General features: G+C 36.6%; 1 protein-coding gene across 5 annotated transcripts in view; it reads left to right on the forward strand.

The window, feature by feature from the left end:
• FAT3 (FAT atypical cadherin 3) overlaps window positions 1-21144 on the forward strand; it is a 699235-nt gene that overhangs the window by 608038 nt on the left and 70053 nt on the right. For all 5 annotated transcript variants that reach the window (XM_031960969.1, XM_031960968.1, XM_031960971.1 and 2 more), the window contains 3 exons: window positions 689-885; window positions 2736-2889; window positions 6391-6624. In XM_031960969.1, coding sequence (XP_031816829.1) covers window positions 689-885; window positions 2736-2889; window positions 6391-6624 — 585 coding nt within the window. The remainder of the gene's footprint in view (window positions 1-688; window positions 886-2735; window positions 2890-6390; window positions 6625-21144) is intronic.

The following is a 21144-nucleotide window of genomic DNA, read 5'->3' on the forward strand; positions in this document are numbered from 1 at the left end:
TCTTCATTTTTGTTTATTGATAAATTTAATCTAGTTACAATCAGTCAATAAACATTTATTAAGCACCTACTAATTACAGTGCTTATCTCTGAAGAGCTCTTTCTATGACCCCTTTGTTAGGGGTTTTTAAATATTAATTTGTCTTTATGTGCCATGGAAACTTAAAAAAACAAAAAAGTCCAACTCCATTCCTAGTTAAGAACAGCACAGCTGTATGATAAACCTTCATTACAAGATTCCTTAATAGAACTCATTGCCATTCTTTGATTACATAATCAACAGCTAATGAAATTGTCTTAGTAACAAGAGCTATGGTGTATTACATTCTCTCCAGAGACAAAGTGGAAAGACTGTCAGTTGTACGGTTCCGAGAAGTCTATTGATTGTTCACAGTTTGAATTTGATCGTCCTTCAGGGAAACTAAACAAGAGATCATCTCAAACTCCTCTAAGTGGATTTTGTTTTCTTTGGAAGTTATTGTCTTTGTTTCCACACAGGGCATATAAATGTCATGCTTTGCTGCAAGAGAATCAGATGAATTTAGGATTTTGTGAGTGGTTGTCATTTTTTAGTATCCTGAGTTTGAAAAGAAAGTGAGATCATCTTCGTGTTCTTTTCTGAGTAGTTTTAGTATAGAAGGCATTTTCTTCCAGAAACTTAAAGAGATCGATTTCTTCTCTGACTGCAGGAGGGAATCCCAGAGGAAGATTCGCCTTGGGCCTGGTGCAAAACGAATGGAAGGTTTATGTAAAGCGACCTCTTGATCGAGAAGAGCAAGATGTTTACTTCCTGAACATCACTGCCACAGATGGACTTTTTGTCACTCAGGCTATGGTAGAAGTCACTGTCATTGATGTGAATGACAACAGTCCAGTGTGTGACCAGGTTAGTCAGATAATTCTCTCATCCTTTTACTCAATAATTAGCATTTTCCTTTTAATTGACTTTTTTTGCTGAGGCAATTGGGGTTAAATGACTTGCTAGGGTCACACAGCCAGGAAGTGTTAAGTATCTGAGCCCAAATTTGAACTCAGGTCCTCCTGACTTCAGGGCTGGTGCTCTATCCATGGCACCATCTAGCTGCCCCCCTATAATTGATTTTTAAGGATCTCATTTCATTTCTTTCCTGTGGACTTGTAGGCAGCTAGATGGTGCAGTGTTCCTGCCTCAGTTTTCTCATTTTTAAAATGGATATAACAATAGTCCCTACTTCCCAGGCTTGCTTCCAGCATAAAATAATAAAAGACAAATAAATAACGAATAAATAAAAATGATAATAAAATAATATTTATAAAGTGCTTTGCAGTCCTTAAAGCAAATCATAAACGCTGGATAGTGGTAATAGTCATTGAAGCAGCAGCAGCAGCAGTAGTAGTAGTAATAGAATGGGTATATCCAAAGTGTTTTCCTGAGGCTAAATCTGGCTTACCTTATCTCAAATTGAGATCCTTTGAGATTTTCGCCAAATTAAAAAAAAAAACTGCTTAATTAACACATGTAAAGAAAAAGAAAAATACCTGCTCACCAGTGTAATTGCTCTTGTGTACCTGACTGACAGGCAGGTAGGTGGCTCTATGAATAAAACACTGGGCCTAGAGTCAAGAAAGACCTGAGTTTGAAATCAGCCCCAGCTACTTTCTAGCTGGGTGATACTAGATAAATCATCTAGCCTCTTATTGCCTTAAATCCCTGGAGCAGAACCTGGCAAGCCACTCCAATGTCTTTGCCAAGAAAACCCCACGGACAGTTATTAACATGGTCCATGAGATTACAAAGAATCTGATGGAACTGAACAATAATTACCTGACTTGAGGTACCACACTCATAGACTTGTATCATTAGTAATGGTAATTAAAACTGAATTCCACTAATTAGATAATTTAATTCTTGTGGTTTGCACACAAAGATTTCTGATTAAACATTTGAAAAATGTGAATGTCCTCTTAATGCAATAACTCAACTCAGGTCCTTCTTAGGTTTAGTAAGGTTGTCATTGTTAGTCACTGGATAGCTTTTGGAATAAAGTAATTAGAAATGAAATGGCCATGAGTGGCCAGATTGGATTCCTAATCAATCAAAATGTCATAGAAGTGTAGACTTTGAGACTTGGGATTTAGTCACAATTGTAGCACCTACTAGGTCAGAAACCTTGGAAATAATTTACTTTTCCTCCCTGAGTTTCAGTTGCTTTATTTTAATCCAAGAAGCAAAATCCTATTCCCATTATACTAGACGATTCTCCTAAATCAGATCCCCCATTCCCATGTTGTTTTCCAATACGGGTAAATTCCCAAGCCTGTCTCAGACACATAATAGCTCGGTGGCTCTGGGCAGATCTTTAAGCCCTTTTTAAACTGCATTTTCTCTTCTATAAAATAACAACAATGCAGAATTATATTGAGGATCAAATGAGATAATGTATATAAAAGGCTTTGTAAACCTTAATGTGCTCTTTCTGTCTCTGTCTCTCTCTGTCTCTCTGTCTCTGTGTGTGCATCTGTCTCTGTCTCTCTTTCTCTCTCTCTCTCTGTACCTACATAGTGTGAATGAATATGTGTTATCATTCTGATATCCTATAACTTAGAATTCATTTGTGACAATCATATCACTATTTAAATGGGAAAAATTGACTAGAAATGAAATTGTTTGCTTTGTGGGGTTTTTTTTAATTTTAAAGCCTAGACTATCCGAAACCTACAAATATTTTTTTAAAAAATTTCTTTTTCTCTGTCTAGGTTGCATACACAGCTTTGTTTCCAGAAGACATTCCATCAAATAAAATTATCCTTAAGATCAGTGCCAAGGATGCTGACATTGGGCCCAATGGAGATATCAGATACTCACTCTATGGCTCAGGAAATAACAAATTTTTCTTAGATCCAGAAAGTGGTAAGATGTCATGTGTTCTTTGGTGAAATGACAGTTTTGATCACTTGGTACAAACATGACTGAATCTTATGCCCCCCAGTTCTGGTAGGCTATTTAGATGATAAAATTACTAATTGGTGACTAATCAGTCTTGCAAATTACACTACTCATTGTAATCTAAAATAGGGTTTCTTAGACTTTTTCCACCCACAAACCCTTTTTTGTCCCATGAAATTTTTACACAACTTTAAGTATATAGGTATATAAAATTAGGTATACAAATCAAACATTTACTGACAATGTCATCATTTTAGCCCCCCATATTCAGTTAGAAGACTCCCTTTTGGAGTTGCAGTGCATAGTTTAAGAAGCTGGGCTCTAATGGGACCTGATCATTGATACTTAGATAGATAGATAGATAGATAGATAGATGATATATGACATATATATATATATACATCATATACATCATATATATCATATATATCATATATATAGATATATGCTTAAACTTCATAATAGATTTCTTGGTTGCTTTACATACATATCTTAATATCCAACCTAGGAGGTTTATATGAATATAAGAAAGATCAGAAGCATCTCATTTTAACTGTTTGACTATGTTACATTCTTGCTCCATGATACTAGAGAAGTATGTCCTGCGTAGTTTACCTAAGCCACAAAAATTGTTTTTGACCAGAAATCTTATAATAATTTCCCCTATATTTATCAGTTCCACCACCTCCCCAACTAGAAATTTCTAATTACTATACACTTTTTACCTATCAATAAGTTATAGGAAGACAATTACTTCTTCAGTCAATCAGATTTTTAATTTTATTAATATACGTTTGTTTTAATATAACCTTCATTTCAAAACATATCTCTTCCCATTTCCTTTACAAAGTGAAGCCATCCCTTTTTAACAAAGAACAGGAGAAAGGAATAAAAAAGCAGTTCTGTACAAATAACTAGCAGCTTATCTGAATTTAACAGTGTATGCACTGTTCCACCTCCATAATCTCCCACCCCTGCAGAAAAAGGAGAAAGTGCATTTTCTCATCTGTTCTCAGAAGTCAGATTATTTCATTATAATTATAGAGCATTCACTTTCCCTTTTTTCATTGTGGTTTTTGCCACTAATATTCTTTCCATTTATGGGATTGTCATAATTTGTATTATTTTCCTGGTTCTTCTTACTTAATTCCTTCAGCAAATAATTCTCAGTATCCTCCCCCCAAAAAAAGTAAATTTCATAGATTTTCCAGGAAACTAAACAAAAATAAAAATCAAGGAATAGTAGCATTGAAATTCTTTTATATTTACTTTCTAATTCTCACTATTATTACTGTTTAATTTTCATTAAACTTTTTAGGCCAGGGATTATATTCATGGCTAGATAAAATTCACAAAATGAAAGATTACGAAACCTAAGTTATATGTCCATAGTGAGGGCAAGTGCTAATGGAAATGATCTCTTACTTCTGTATAAGATCACAAAAACAGGTAATGTGTATTAAGAGACAGAAGATTGATCTTGAAGTAGGAAGACCTACTTGGAGGTGAGCTCCTGTCTCTGGCATGTACCACGTGTATTACCCTGCAAAAATCATTTAACCCCCTGCTACCTTAAGCATTGGTTTGGACAAAATCATCAAGCATTTATTAAATACCTCCTGTATACCAGACATGTCAGTCAATTGATAAAAATTTATTATGCATCTTCTCTGAGTCAGACTCCATGCTAAGCTTTGGATGTTATAATAACTTTCCATGAGCTTAAATTCTGAGACTGTAAGTTACAGAATTTCTCAATACCATTGAAGTCATAGGTCCAGACCAGCTCCCCATTGTACCCACCAACATTTACAAACCACTTTCTTCACAAAAAGATATTTTTATGTAGCCCCATTTTATAGATGAGGAAACAAACAGCTGAGTTAGATGACTTGCCCTCAGTCATGCAGCTAGTAAAAGTCAAACAGGTTTCTAATCTAGTCTCCTGACTCAAGTCAATAAGCATTTATTAAGTGCTTACTATATGCCAGGCACTGTGCTGAGAGGTGAAAATTCAAAGAAGACAAGAAATGGTTCTTCCTTTCAAGGAACTCAGAATCTAATGAAAAACTAACGAAATATGTGGAGAAAAGCCAGACTTTCTAAATTTCCATTACTATTGATTTTGATGAGCAGACATTTCTTTGCCCTCCATGGGACCCAACTGAAGCATTCATCTAACTATAGCAGCAGTGGACTCCTTCTGGCCTAAAATGTAAAATTTTTGGCAAGAACCAAACCCGGTTTTTTAGTCTTTATTTTCACCTTCTACGAATCATCACCTATTAGAATTTATCCAAAGTTACTAACCAAAGTTACAAATAGAGCAGTTGCTCTATTTGATATTTTATACCTTCTCTCATCTCATACTCTTAATGATAGTAAATAAATTTATGTCATACTCAGCTTTATGTGTTTTCCTTAAGATAGAGAGGGAAGGAAGAAAGGAAGGATAGAAATCGTGGGAAGGAGGCAGAGAAAGAAAGGAAGGAAAAGGAAGATAAGACTGATTTATTATCATTTTATAGATATAATCTCATTTACAATATGCCAGGTACTATACTGGGGGACAAAAAGATTGAACTAATAGATACCTAGGATTGACTGGCGGTCAGCTTATCATTAGTGAACTGTGCTGTGTATGTTCCTTTGCTGTTGTTTGTGACCAGACCATGGTGCTGAGAAACCTGAAGATGGATTATGTTCCCCAAGTTTCCAGAGGAAACAATCCAGATGTTGTTTCTGGCCATGTACAGGTTTAGTTACATAACTTTGAAGGACAGGAGATGTGTTTGCTGTATTTCAAGAGTCCCTTATGCCTTCCTATTTAGTGAAAGGGAAGCAAACAGATTGTTCTTTTGTGCCCTACTAGTTATCATCATCCCATCACCTAGCTGTCCCTTAGAGGGATTCTTAGAGCAAGGATTCTCAGCCTGTTTTTGGTCATCATGAACTTCTTTGTCAGTCTGGTGAAACCTATGAATTCTTCAAAATACTGATTTTAAATAATATAAATATAAAATACATGGGGTAACAAATGAAAAGTTATATATTGAAAATATATTAAGAAAATGTTAAATAAATAAATTTTTATGCCTCAAGTTAAGAAACTCTACTCTAGAATTATCTTCCATCTATTCTTTATGAATCTTGAATATATTTATTTATATTTATGTTGTTTCTACAAGGTGAACTCCTTAAGGACAAGACTTCTGTTTTATGTCTTTTGTATTCTTAGAACTTAGACCAATACTTGGAACAAAATAAGTATTTAATAAATACCTTTTGATTGACTGAATAATTAATTATTCCAGGTTAAGACACAGACTGACACTCTATTCTGTATTGGTGGATCCCTCTAATATAGATTCTTAATTCTGACATATTTTTAAATTGAAATGTTGTACTGTTCAGACTATTATTTTTATCACTTTTATTTTTTCATTTATTTATTATTTTTCTCAGGTGAGTTAAAAACCCTGGCCCTTTTAGATCGAGAGAAAATCCCTGTGTACAACCTGGTTGCCAGGGCAACAGATGGGGGTGGCAGGTTCTGCCAGTCAGATATCCGCCTGATTCTGGAAGATGTTAATGATAATCCCCCCATATTTTCATCTGACCATTACAACGCATGTGTCTATGAAAATACAGCCACCAAAGCCTTGTTAACAAGAGTGCAAGCTACAGATCCTGACTTAGGTAAGCTAAGAACACACACATTATCTTGATAATCTCTTTGTACAATGTGCCTTCTTAGTTGGGTTGCCATTCCCTTGCCATGTAAGAGCTTTAACAGACACATTTCTGACAGAACTTATGCATGTAAAGATCTAAATTCTCCTTTCAGCTTGTATGTTTCATGTACATATAACTCACCAAGTTTCCTTCTCTGTTCTTTCTTTCTGGTAAGTACTTTAAAGGAAACACATTATGAATTCCTTTGACCTTCGACAAAATTTTTTTCTGTTTATTTTACTAAATAAAAAATAACTGTTTCCCTCCTTTTTAGTGTCTCCTGAACATAGTTAAAATTCACTGTTCAATGGGGAAAATTCATTTCCCTTTCAATAAAGAATTCCATCACATGTCACAGTTGAAAAATGACAATCACAATTTATTGTGCCACCCTGTAGTACAAAGACCAATTACTAAATGTATTGTCAGCCCAGTGCTGTCTTTCTTATGGCCATATTCCAAAGCATTTTGGTCACGTATGGAGTGACATTATGGGGGAATAGGGGGAGAATTAGAATTGAAAGTTACCAATAAAGTTTGTATTAAAACCCACTTTACATAATGAGATGGTGAACTCTGAAAGATGTAAGTTAATTGCTGGGTAGTTCTTCTGAGGATGCATAAGTTATTGGGGTGACTGTGTGATGGAATATAAATATGAAAGGGCATGGACATCCTTTTGGTTCTGCATTTAAGATCTGTAAATCAGAAGATTGCAGTATGATGGGGGGGGGTGTCTGATGTGCTAAATAGACATTTATATAATTCAGTGTCTTATTGCTCTAATCCTGGATTGAAAGGAAATTTGACTAATGAAAGAGTAAACATTGAATAAATAATTGTAAGCAGATTTAAAGTTGAAAACCTCTGGAAATTTCTTCTTAGTGAAGTCGTTGTGTCTAGAATTGTAGTTGCAATGTTTGATTATGGAAGGTTAAAAAGGTCTTTTACATTATATGGCTTAATCGGTAATGTGTATGTCGAATCTTGGGGTAGTGAAGACCTATGATTTCATTAGCATAGGAAATGCCTATTAAGTAAATTCCCTGTAATCTGTGCACATCATCCCAAACTCTGCAGTTTAGCATCCTAGAGAGTGTGGCCTTGGGGGGCTGAGAATGAAGTGATTTGCTGGGGGTTACACAGCTAATTGAGTATCTGAAGTCACATTTAAATTCAGATCTTCTTGCCTCCAATGCCCTCATGAATTATAGATTTAAAGTTGGAAGGAACTTTAGAGATCATTGACTCCAATTTCTTCATTTTTCAAATGTAGAAATCCAGAGAGATCAAATGATCTACCCACAGTCACTCAGCTGGTAAATTTCTGAGGTAGCAGTTGATACCAGGTCTTCCTATGCTACCTCTTAGTAGTTGGCTAAACTAAAGAAAGATTTTACTTTTCCTTCAATGGAGGTAATGTACCTATTCTTCATGAATTTAGTTACCAATGAAATACAGAAGAAAGGAAAAATTCCTTGAGGATTTGGAGGTTCATTCTGGATTACCTGAACACTGGTACAAATAGGCAACCAAGACAATAAAGGGATTAGACTTGTTTAGTTGCCTCCAGTGGACAAAACTGAAGAGACTGAAGTTTCAAAAATACAAATTTAGCTTTGACTTAGTTCTACTTGGGGAAATTTTGCCTCAGGTTAAATAATAACAGCAACAACAAAAGCTAATATTTTAGAAAGCACCTACTATGTGCCAGGCACTCTATTAAGCACTTTACAGTTATTTTCTCTTTTGACTGTCACAATAATGCTGGGAGGCAGGATTATTATGATCCTCATTTTACAAATAGAAACTGAGGCAAACAGAGCTGGTAAGTGTCTGAAGTAGTATCATGTTCTCCAAACTCAAGGGCCATTGTTCTGTCCACTATACCACCTGGTATCCCTAATGGGCAGTCCATGTATGTCCTAGGTACTAAAAGTTTCCTAGTGAAGTCTAGATGGAAATTTTTGGAAGTTGGTGTTTAAGGGAGTCTTGGTCAGTTTATAAATTAGATTAAGGGACCTCTAAGGAACTCTTACCTGCAGTTCTTAAGCTGTTTATATGCTTCTCTGAGGAGGCAATTAAGGTGAAAGGAAAGCCAACTCATGCAGAAGAACTAGTAGATTTTTTTAAATCTTTAGCAATGGGGTTGGATGAGAATGAGCAAAGTATAGAAGTTTCTGTATTACTGAGTGGAGAATTGAGCTTGATGGCAGACTGAAGCTTATCCACTAATGATAAGTAGTAGATTGGCAAATAGGACAGCAGGTATGTGAACTCAGTGACCAAATGACACCTGGTCTGGTTAAATGTTCTCCTGTGTTTGAAGGCAGCTTAATCCAAAGAATCCTACATCTAGATTTGCCTGGAATCTCTGAAGCCATTAGTCCAACCATTTCATTTTATAGGATTTCCCTAATGCTTAGGGCCAGAATAATAAATGTCTCACCAAACCCAAGTGACTTGTTCTTTATAATTTCACAATATCTCCCTGCTCTTGAGTAACAAGCAGGTGTCAGCTCCATGGGAACCTTTGTTCAGAGGTGAAACAACTGCAACAAAAGGATGAGAAGGGTCAAGAATGGGGGTGGGAGGAGGATGACTGTGCCATGAGTTTTATGAGGTCTACACAAAAATGTGTCACTTGCCCTGGTTTTAACACACTCTCAGTTTTCCTGTAAAATGGAAACATCTTCACTCCCATAAACCAGTGACATGAACTAATGGCCCAACATTTGCAAAGCATAGTACTTTCGAGAAAGATGAGGACACCTTTTCTGCTGTGCCCTTTGGGTTAGTGTTCTCGAGCACTAATTCTGCCTCTTTCATGGAGATAAATTGGAATTTAGACACCTAATTTAGTGCGTCTCAGAGAAGCTCAGAGAATTTGTGGTAATAGAGACACGGTATCTGTGAGTATTTTAGGCAAAATGAGATGGAAAAGAAAGGGCAACTTTCAGTGGAAAATATATTATGTTATACTCTAAGAGCTGTTTTATTTCTAGACACAAGGAGAGGGTAGAAGGATTGTCATTCCTTGCAGTATACAGGAACAAGGAGCAAGGCAGGATTATGATGAGCAAATTTACCAGTCCATTCTAAGAATAGTAGTTGGCAGAAATTTATAGTTTCTAAGTCTCCATGCTGTCTTAAGAGTTCCAAGAATTTGCCAGTAGACTGTAAGCTCTTTGAGAGTAGGTAACATTTATTTTTGTCCTTTTTATGTTCAAAATCTAACATGCAATAGTTTCAAAATGAACATTTGTTTAATTGAATTGAACCTATCACAGTGACTTCCTATTAAATTATACATAAGGAAAAAGCACTATCATAATCATAATCTCTTGAAATATCTTTGTCCCAACATGATAGGTATGAACATAAAGAATAAAGAAAAGAAGATGGAAAGAGCTTCCTTAACTTAGTTTTTCCTGTTCTGCCTTAAGTTGAATTGTTGTTAGTTTTTTTTTTTAAGTTACCTAGAAGCACACTTATTTATATACTTTATATACTTCTCAAAGAACTTATATACCATCACATTCCTGAAAACAAGATAGTCTTCAGCACTTAGATGGGCTCATCTCTTCCTTACCTCTTCCTTCATCTCCAGGGCCCTACCAAAAGTGGCGACTGTTAGAAGTAGTATAGGACTTCCCAGAAGCGAACCAGGCTGAACCTCTGCCATGCTTTCAGTCCTACCTTTAGTACATGATTTATTAAAGTCCTTAATAATTCACATGTGTTTCTACATCAGCTCCAAATACTCTAGTTTGCGATTCTCACTGGGCTCTCTCCTCATCCTTCCCAAAAAGTCTCTTAAGTGTTAAGAGGTAGAAATATGAATAATGCCCCCTTCTCCTTCCATCTCATAATTGTCCTGTTACTCTTAAGAGTCCTAATGAAATGGGCCATGTATTAATAAAATCCTTGGGGGCAAGAACTATTTCATTCTGTCTTTGTATGTACATAGAAACTTCATAATAAGTGTTTACTGAATGAGGGATGGAATCATTTCTGATTACCACCTAACGAGGTTTCTATAAAGCAAGACATCATACAGTTAATGCTGGGACCTTTTGCTTGTTGGTTCAAGGCAGGAAGAGCCAAGAAATAGTTCCTCAACTGTTCTCCATGGAGAAAGCCGACATGTTAAAACGATGATCTGTCCATATGGCTGTGTTTGTTTGGGGAAATGTATGCTCCAGTGAAGGTCAGTCATGATCAAAATCAGGAAGATATTTCTGCCAGAGTTGGGGCACAGATGCTTCGACTCGTGCCGAAAGCCTAAACTTCAGAAGCAGCCTTCTGCAACAGATGGTTTTGCAGCTTATCCTCAAGCAAAGAGCATTGAAGCAATCCAGTGCGGGGGAGATACATGAGTTATGATGTCACAGCTGTTGGCTTATCCTTGGAGTCTTGAATGGATTATTTCTGGCTTGCTGGGCCTGTATATTATTAAAATCATAGTCATTTCCCTGAACAGCAGCAGCCTTCACATAGATCATGATGATAACCCCTATTTACATAAACCCTTAAAGTGGGCAGAGCATTTTTCTCACAACCACCCTGTGAAGTAGGGAGTGGGAGGATTAGTAACCCCTTCTACACGTCAGGAAATTGAGCTGCAGAATGATTTGTCCAAGACCACAAAGCTATTTTGTGACAAAGTCAGAACCCAAACTTAAACCTCCTGCTTTATCATACTGTACCAAAAATGGGGATCTACGATGTTTTGAAAAGGAACTAGTCTTGATGTCAATTTGAACTTTATTTGGTGCTGAGCATTTTAGTGTCTTTGCCGGGCACTACAGGAGAGCGGGTGGCATTTCTAGGTTTTCTATGTCAGTGATTTAATATGGGTCTTATTTTTTTTCTCTTCCAAAGCTTAGTTATTCTCTGAAGTGTTAAATCTTTGATGGAAGCTGAGGAGTCATTAAAATGTCAGTAAAAATTAAACAATCTTCCTCCTCCTTTTTCCTCCCTTTCCCCCAAAGGCCAAGAGACATGAGTCATTCTCTAGAGGACATCATACTCTTAAGCTTTCTGCTTATTGTAGATAACAAAAATGTAATCATCTGTGTGAAGCCTTTCTCCAGGGCATTCAAAGAACTTCTCAAATAATCCTTACAGTACTCCTGTGTTTAGATGAATAGTGGATGGTGATCTCCCCTACCTACAGATGAAGAAACTGAGGTGCAACAGGTTGACTTTGCTTCATCCCACAGAACTGACTTGGAGAGTCCTGGAATCTTGGCGCTCAGGCTAAAAAACTCATTTCTGCTTCCCAGTGGTATCCAGATACATTTCACCATGCAGTCTGATAGCTTTCCCATGGCTTACACAGTGTGAATCACAGATGGAGGAGTCAGGGCAGATCTGTCTGCCTGTGTACAAGTAAACTTCAGGTTATATAAAGGACCATCTCTGATTCAGTTTTGTGTGACACTTATACCTGATGTCTCATAAGGTTCAAATTGTGAGATTTCTCAATATTCTAAGTCACAGATGCTAGTAGGGATGCCCCAGTGAACCTGAAATTAGGATTTCTCTCTGTGGCTCAGAGCTCTGAAAGCCCCATTTTATCCCCAGTACCTTGCACACATAAATGGATCTATGACCTCTACAATGTGGATATTCCTTTTGCAGTGCATATTCCAACTTTTCTGCAAATTCTGGCTTTATAAATCGTTCAGTGCGATCTATTTCTTCATGTTGTCTCTCCTTCCTCTTCTTCCCCCCCACTCTTTCTCTGTCTCTTTGTCTCTATCTCTCTATCCCTGTTTCTCTCTTTCTCTCTCCCTTCCTCCTTCCTTTCCTCTCCCTCTATCTCTCCCTTTCCTTCTTCTGCTCCCTCTCCCTTTTCCTCTGGGGTAACACAAGTAGTATCTAACACAGATCGAACTCAATTCCAGGTCTTTCTTCCCCTAACACTAGTGCACATGCTGCCTCTCACGACAGATACTTGATAAAAATCTTGCATCTGGTAAGGACTTGATAAAAGTTCTTTGAATTAAATCAGGAGTTCCTTTGGCCTACTCCAGCCTTTGCTCTATCACCATTTTTCTCATTCTACAATACAGGGACAAGGCAGAGGTCCCACTTCCCCAAAAGAGGGCTCAGAATTCCAGTACATATGGAACATTTCAGGTTGCTTCCTAAAGTGTGCACCAGCTTGGATGACATTCTGCACTGATGGTAACCTCCCTCATATTCCCTTCAGAGAAAATGCTTTGTCTTGCCCAGCAGGCCTCCTGGGCAGAAGTGGCTCAGAGTCCTGTAAAGGCTGAGCCAGAGGCACTCCTTCTGAGTCCATAAGCTGCACTTCCTTCTACCTCTTACCCGCTCTAAGGCTGATGTCCTGTGCTTTGGTGTTCCATTTGGTGGGCACTTGTCAGTTTTACTCATCACCTTGTGAAAAACTTTTAAAAGGCGCCCTAAAAGAAGTAATTAGAGAGACTATTTAAAAGTAATTGCCAACTTAAAAGTAATTGCTAATTTCCTGGACCTCCTCATGGTGACTTTCTGTTTTATTTCATATCAGCTGTAGGCATTTACAAAAGAAGGGGGGAAAGGTCAGTTGCTGTTTTTTGTTGTTGTTGATGCAATGTGACTTATTTGCCTACTCCAGAAAATGGTAACAAATGTTAGGTTTTCATCTAGCACTTAAAAAGAAAAAAAGTTGAATGTAATTTGTTCCCCAAAATCTCTTCACAATGAAGACTATTATTAAAAATATTTCCCCCAAAAAATTAGTGACTTCATGGATACAGATTAAAACAGAATGGAATGTACTTTAAGATCTGGAAATCTTAAAAAGCAGGGAATGCTGAGGGTTGATTGCCAAGCATAGTTGCTTAAAACTGTTTCAGATGGTGTTCTTGTGAAAAAAAGTAAACAGGTGTGAGAAATGGAGAACTTAGCTATCCTCGCCATTTGTTATTAGGTGAAAGCACTGTTCTTTCTCTGGCTTAAAATATTGAACAGTGGCTTCATTTCATGTTGGTTCTGAAGCCTCCCTGCTTCATTTAGACTGTGTTTTTATTCAAGTCCCATAATTCTTCCAAAGATGACTTGGTTCCCATTCTCATGGACTTGCTTTGTCTCTGGAATTTGCTTTAGCCATGTATGTTTTCTCTCTCAAGTAAAATGGCAAGATTTCAGGTCAGATGAGTGAAGGAATAGTTAAGCCCAAAGCCATTGCTTCTCCACAGCAAGGAAAGCATCAAATAACATCAAAAATAAAAGTGTAAAGTAAACATTCCTCACAAAGAAAATCTCAAGGAAAATTAAACACAAAAAGTAAAGAAATAGTAACACAAAAAATAAATAAGGAATGGATATTCTGAGCAAAAAGTAATAAAACTGGAGAAAGCAGAAACATTTGAAGAATAGCCCCCTAAATCCTCAGAAATGAGAATAAAATAGCCACAAGAATTGGAAGAATAATTTAGAAGCTCAGAAAAAAGAATGTAAAGAAAAATATAAGGAAGAAAATTACAGTACTTAAGGAAGAATTAGAAATGATAAATGAGAGATTTGACATATTAGAATAGATAATTAAGATCTTATGGCAGTAAACACTTTTGAATAGAAAAAGGCTATTAAAAAACAACTCACAAAAATAAATAGATGGAACCATGATTCTAACAATTTATAATATTAATTGTATTATTTTATATATTATTATGTCATATTATAACAATTTATAATTTTATCTGATATATCAAAAGCAGTACTCATCTCTACCCCTAAACACTTGTCTTTTTGCCTCCACATCGATTGCCCTTATTTTGTTGTGGCCACCATTCTGTGATCATGTCAATTTAGGTAATGCAAATCAAAGCCCATCTTCCTATAAATTCATTGCCAAGTTCTATGTACTCAGGCTTTCTCCACATTCTTTTGATATTATGTAGATTCAGTGATATCTTGCAGTTCATTCTTGCTCCTGAATTCATGTGGTATCACTAACTTCCAATGAGCCATTTCAAACTGATTATCCTGGAGACATGTTAACCTTCATATATATATATATATATATATATATATATATATATATATATATCACATCTTCTGCATCTGGCTGACTTCTCTCCTCAAATACAGTCAGTCATGACCTTCCTTCAAGTCCATATTACTTCTTTTCTAGATTAATTAAGCAACCTCTTAAGTGGTTTCTCTTTCTCAAATTGTTTCCATTCCAATCTGTTCTCCTTATAACTTCAATTATTTTTGTTTATTATTTGTTAAAATTTTTTCCATCTGACTTCCAGGCCCCATTGCAATAAACCACAATAGCTCCTTATTACCTATAGATTCCAATGTAATAAACTCCTGTATTAGTTTTTAAAGCCCTTCCAAATCTGCTGCCTACCTATTTTTGACTCATTTGCTATACATTTCTCCCATTACTACACAATATAATATAGCCAGAATAGCTTCTGTGATTGTCACAGAGAACATTATCCCCTGTCTTTCTGTGTTTGTTTCCCCTTGCTTATGATGCATCACTTCCTACCCTCTACCCCATAGAATCTGTCTTCCCTAACGACCACTTTCTAGTCTGTTCCTGTGCCCACAACTGTTATAGCCTTTGTTCCCTAATTATCTTGCATTAAATGACTGTATTTATTCCATATAGCATGCTTGTAAAATATATACTATAAATAGGATATATACATAGGTATATGGTATATACCTATGGTATATGGTATATACATAGGTATATATATATACATATATATATAGGTATATGGTATATACATAGGTATATATATATATATATGTATATATATATATATATATATACACACACACACACACACACATATGTATGTGATTTATCTTCTATATCATAGACTCATACATTGTCTTCCTGAGAACAAGAATGGTTTCTTTTTTGTCTTTTTTGCTCTGGCCCTACAGAAAGTGTTTTTACCAAAAGGACATGCTTCATCACAGGTGTGTGTATAATTGAATTAAACTTTACTTTGAAACTGTGGCAATGAAGCTCAGGCCCTCTTCAGCCTCTAAAGCCTGCCATTTGTCTTCTTCCATTATCTTGTCAACCCTGTCATCATGTGTCCATGGCCCTTGGGTCTTAGTTCTGTCCCGTCTCCCATTCCACCTTCAGTTTCACCTTCATTTCTAAAACCTCAAAAAAACCATTTTTTTAATATATTAAAGTTCACTAGCCTATAGTTTGGATAATTAATCTTTTTGAAGTTTGGAATTCACCCATTCTCAGCCTTGCAGAAACTCAAATTCATTAAAGTCTTAGACATCAACCCATTATAGTCTTTTAGCTTATAGATGAGAACATTGCAGCCTGGAGAAGTTGAATGTATTTCTTAAGGTCATATAGCAAGCAGGTGACAGAGCCAAGATGACTAACTCCTGATTCTCAAGCTTAATAATCTTTCTTTCTGTAATATAACCTTCCTCTCATCTGGAAAAACTTAAACTTGAATCTCACTCTTCTTGATAGCAAAAGCATACACTTTTGCCCCAAAAAGTCAGTTCCCTCGCCCTCGGCCAAATCAGATTCTCCCAGACAAAGATCTATAAAGACTTTTAGAGACAGAATCCACAGCCATTCCTGGTAATCCATTCTAATATCTAATAAATACAATATCAGGAAGTTTTTTTTCATAGTCCCTTCCAGACTCCTTCATGAAATGCCGCTACCAATTAGTTATTTCTCTAAGCATACAAAGAGTTTAATCATGCTCCTTTTATATGATTTTAGTCCTTTGGGGCTTCCTGCCCCCATTTGCAGCAATTAACATGCCAAAACTTCACTCAGTGAAAGCCACAATTCTCTAATATCCTGGAATTTCAGCACAGTGTGAGAAGCTAAGTGACTCTGGTCTCATTAAATTAAGCTAAAATGGCAGAGGAGAATTATATGCTAAAAAAAAAAAAAAAGGAAAGACACAAAATGATGGATTAATGTTATACCTTGATATAACAAATCGTGACATAGGGTGGAAGCATTAAGCCAATTAGCAGCTTGTTACATTGCTTCAACTCAGAACAGAATGGAGGACTGATAGTTTGACAAATGGCATTTGCCATAGGCCTTGTGGTAGAAAGTTTCCATTCTGTTATCATGGTGTGCATTCATTTGACAAAAGGAGGAACCGGCCCAAATCCTGTCCCAAGAGGATGTATTCACAGGAATATAGATTTGGATCTTAAAGGGACCTCAGGGGAAACTGAGGCCCAGAGGCTAGGATGTAAGCCTGACTCCTTTCGGGTACCCTTTTATTTTACCACAGTTAACTGGAGAGTTCATTTCAGATTTACTTTACAGTAGAAAGAATATTGGACATATGTCAGAAGACCTGAGTTTAAGTCCCAACTCTGACATGGTATGACCTTGGTGAGATCATTTTATTGTCCCATACATTAGTTTCATCATCTGTAAAATGGGAATAATGATATTCCTTAAGTCTATCTCACAGGATAGGAATCGGATAATCCGAGGGAGCTCAAAATTCATCTAGTCCAAACTTCTCAATTTGCAGGTGAGGAAATTGAGGACTGAGGAGTTAAACATTCCCTACCAAAAGCCAATCAGTCAATAAGCATTTATTAAGTACCTACTCAATATTATCTAATAATAATATCTAATAAAGTGTGCCAGAGATTGGTGATACAGACACAAAAATGACATGGTATCAGCTCTCAAAGAATAAAAAAATATAACATGTTTACGTGTAAGTAAATACAAATTTCAGTCATGAAAGACATATTCAGTGATTTGGGGAAGATGAACCTTTTGGGGAGAAGGCAATCAGGTTTTCGTGAACTGCCTCAGAAGATAAAATTTTAACAGAATACACTGGTAAAGAGCAACTCAGATTCTAAATGTAGGAATTTTTCTATTTTTCCATGTTGCCATTGATTAGGAGAATGGGGGGAGTAGAAGATAACAGTTCTTTGTACCTATAAAGTACTATATAAATTGAAATATATTAGTGTTTATATATAACTAATACATGCATGCATATGTTAATATTTATATAACATTTATTATGTCCCAGGATCTATGCTAAGTACTGATTTAATTTAATATGGGGGATAAGTGCTATATTATCCCCATTTTATGGATGAGGAAGCTGAGGCAAAAGGAGTAAAAGCCATAATTCTCTAATATCATAGAATTTCAGCAGAGTATGAGAAGCTAAATGACTCTGGCCTCATTAAATAAAGCTAAAATGGTAGTATTACACAGCTAGGAAATATTTGAGGCCTTATTTGAACTAAAATCTTCCTGAATTCAAATCCAGCTCTTTATTCATTATCCAATCAAGCTAGAGAAGACTTGGAAAGGGAAGAGTGCAATTGCTTTTTCAATTATTGGAAATTATTTTGAATTATTTGAAAAATTACTATGGAAGTGACAGGACTAGGACTTAAACTTAGTGCCTGACTCTTATCAACTCTTCCTGACTCCAAGCCCAGCTCTTTATCCACTGTCATATCAAGTTAAAGAAGTCTTGGAAAGGGAAGGGCACAATTATTTTTCAGTTATTTTGAAGGGTTATCCTATGGAAGAAGGATTAGGTTTATTCTATTATTAATGATTACCTAATTTCCTTAAAATTACCAAATGATTATTTAAACTGAATTTTTGGAAAATAATTATGCTTGATAATTGTGGAAATATGTATAGAAGAACTGCACTTGTTTAACATATATTGGATTGCTTGCTCTGTCTAGGGAAGGAGGTGGGAGGAAGGAAGGGAAAAATTTGAAACACAAGGTTTTGCAAGGACAAATGCTGAAAACTATGCATGTGTTTTGAAAATAAAAACCTTTAATAGAAAAAAATTATGCTAATAAAATTTCGTTCTTGAGAGTTGGCAGACATCAGTCATGCCATTTAAGACCTTTTTTTTCTTTTCTTAGTGTTGTCTTTCTATCAGTTATGCATGATTCTTTCCCCAGGGTGAATGAGCAGCATGTCAAGAGCAAAGTAAATGTCATGAGACTAGGGACATGGATGGAGGGTGGTAGGAAGAATAGGGAAAGACAGAAGGGATGGTGTTAGTTGGATCAGAAGATTATTCATATATTTTTCTGCCATAATAAAGCAGAAAAAACCCAACCACTGTTGCCATTTTAAATTTTAAATGAACAGAATCTGCCCCCTGGGGATCAATCATGTTTGTATGTCTGATTAATGTCAGCCCTTTCTCCCATATCAGGATGAGCCCACTGAAATGAAAGAAGTGGAGAAAGTGACTTCTGCTCGCTAAGTTTGGGCAAAGGCTGGATGCAGGTCAGAGTTCCATGGGCATTAAAAGACATTAAAGAAACAGACATGGTGGAACACATCAGATATTTTAAATTAGATTTAAGTGGTATTCCTAATGATGGGAAGAACAGGCAGCCATAAAAGTTCTTTCCCCTTAGACCTCATTATTTACATGCAGATCTAAACTTCTGTATCACCTCCTCTACAGCTGGCGACCTAAACCTTTCTTCCCAAGCTGTGAATAAGAATTAAGTCATTTCTAAAGTGCTGGGCAGGCCTTGGGAGTAGAGATTTAAATTTGTATTTTTTTCTATTTGTTTTTAGTAAAAATTTTCCCAGGAACCCAAAAGGTGCCTTAAAGAAGATGGCTAAGCATTAAGAAAAAGAGCAAGCTGACAAGGAATCACGTTTTTGGTTTTTGTTCTTAATGGTCATTTGTTCAGTCATGTCTGACTCTTTGTAACTCTGTGAGTTCTCTTAAAAAAAAATACTGTAGTGGATTACCATTTCCTTCTTCAGCTTATTTTACAGATGAAGAAATAGGGTTATGATGAGACAAATAGGGTTAAGTCATTTGCCCCGGGTCACACAGCTAGTAAATGTTGGAGACTAAAGTCTTCCTCATTCCAGTCTGGTGCTCTACCTATCCTGAGTCCCTGAGCTGCCCCTTGTTGTTAATATAGCTTCCTAAAGATCTGAATTAAATTGAGCAAGTGTAACTAGCCCTTTGTTTATGCATCAGTGAAATGGGCTTAATAGTTTGTCAACAGATGCTGGATCCTCATATAAAAGGACACTGTATGAATTTTGTGTTTTGTGTTGTTGTTAGTAATAGCAACACTCCAGATGTTATGGAGTGGAAGTCACGATCATTAGGGAACGCGTGTGATTTTAAAGCCAATTCGGTGCATTCATGTCATTTGCTAATCTGTTCCCATAAATGCATATTTGCTATTTTGAAAGGTGTTCTGAGACCATCAAATCAGTCAAGTCAGCCCTCAGGACACAGGGGGAGTTTTAATGCCCATCTAAGTTATTGTTTCTCTGTTGCATGCTTGACTTCCTTAGCAATGCACTGTATACTTGCCCCAGTAATTTATAGCAAAGAACAGAACCATGTACTCTGTGATCTGTTAGGACACTACCCCCCTCACCTCCCCTACTCCCATCTCGTCTTCTTCCCATCATTGATTCCTTATCTTTTTGCTGATAAAACCAGAGGTTGATATTTATGCTTGCATGCTGCTTTTGAAAAAAAAATGATGGAACCGAGGAAAAAATCAACTGTCTGGAACTAAACCAAGAGTGAGTTTTTCAGAGTTGACCTTTTTGTTGAAGTAACTTAATGCAATTTATGTCATCCTTCCAAGATACATCATTTTATTGTTTTGCTGGGAATTTTTGCTATCAGAAAAGTGCTCTTTGGGGAGAATAAAACATTAAGCTTTTGTTACCAGTAAGCATTTGCATCCGCTTGATATAAAGTAAGTGCTAGACAGAATAAATACACAATACAGACTCTGCCCTCTAGAAGCTTTACTCAATATAGTGCAAGCCCAGTGGGCCTGGTATGGAAAGCCCATCAGCTGAAAGGTATTGTCTTAATGGAATTCTGGATCAGCGGACCCAACAAAAGCACAAGAAGAAGGAATTTTCCAGCCCACAACAGCATAGGTAGGAAAGGTCTGTCTCAGTGGGGTGACGGGAGTACAGTTCAGCTCAAGCTGAGCTAGCATAGACCATAACTGAGCAAGCCAGCAATGGGCCTTAGAGCAGCTTCCACACAGAGACAATGAGTCCATAAGACAACTGGTCAGGAGATTAAAAGGGACATTCTTCTAGCTCTGGGAACTCTAGCCCTGTTGCCCCATTGCCTATATGTGGCTCTAGGTCCCAGTTCCAGGATGAGGAGGAAAAGCACTAGTATATCACAGAGTGTGGGGCCACAGGGTTAAAGGGGTTCTGCTTCCAGTTGCAGGGCAGAGAAGAAAGCAGTGACTACATCTCTCGTTAGAACATACCATTTTGGAAGAATTAGTTGTTAAAAAAAAACAGCATGAAAAAATCTGAAGTCAGATCAATGTCCTCTCTACTCTAGCAGCAGAGTTCAGCTTGAAGATTGAAGTCAAAAGTCAAGAAATAGGCTAGAAAAATGAGCAAACAACAAAAAAGAACCTGACCATAGAAAAATACTATGGTGATAGAGAAGATTGAAATAC

This window comes from Sarcophilus harrisii, chromosome 3 (assembly GCF_902635505.1).
Source record: "Sarcophilus harrisii chromosome 3, mSarHar1.11, whole genome shotgun sequence".
In the NCBI taxonomy this organism is placed as follows: domain Eukaryota; kingdom Metazoa; phylum Chordata; class Mammalia; order Dasyuromorphia; family Dasyuridae; genus Sarcophilus; species Sarcophilus harrisii.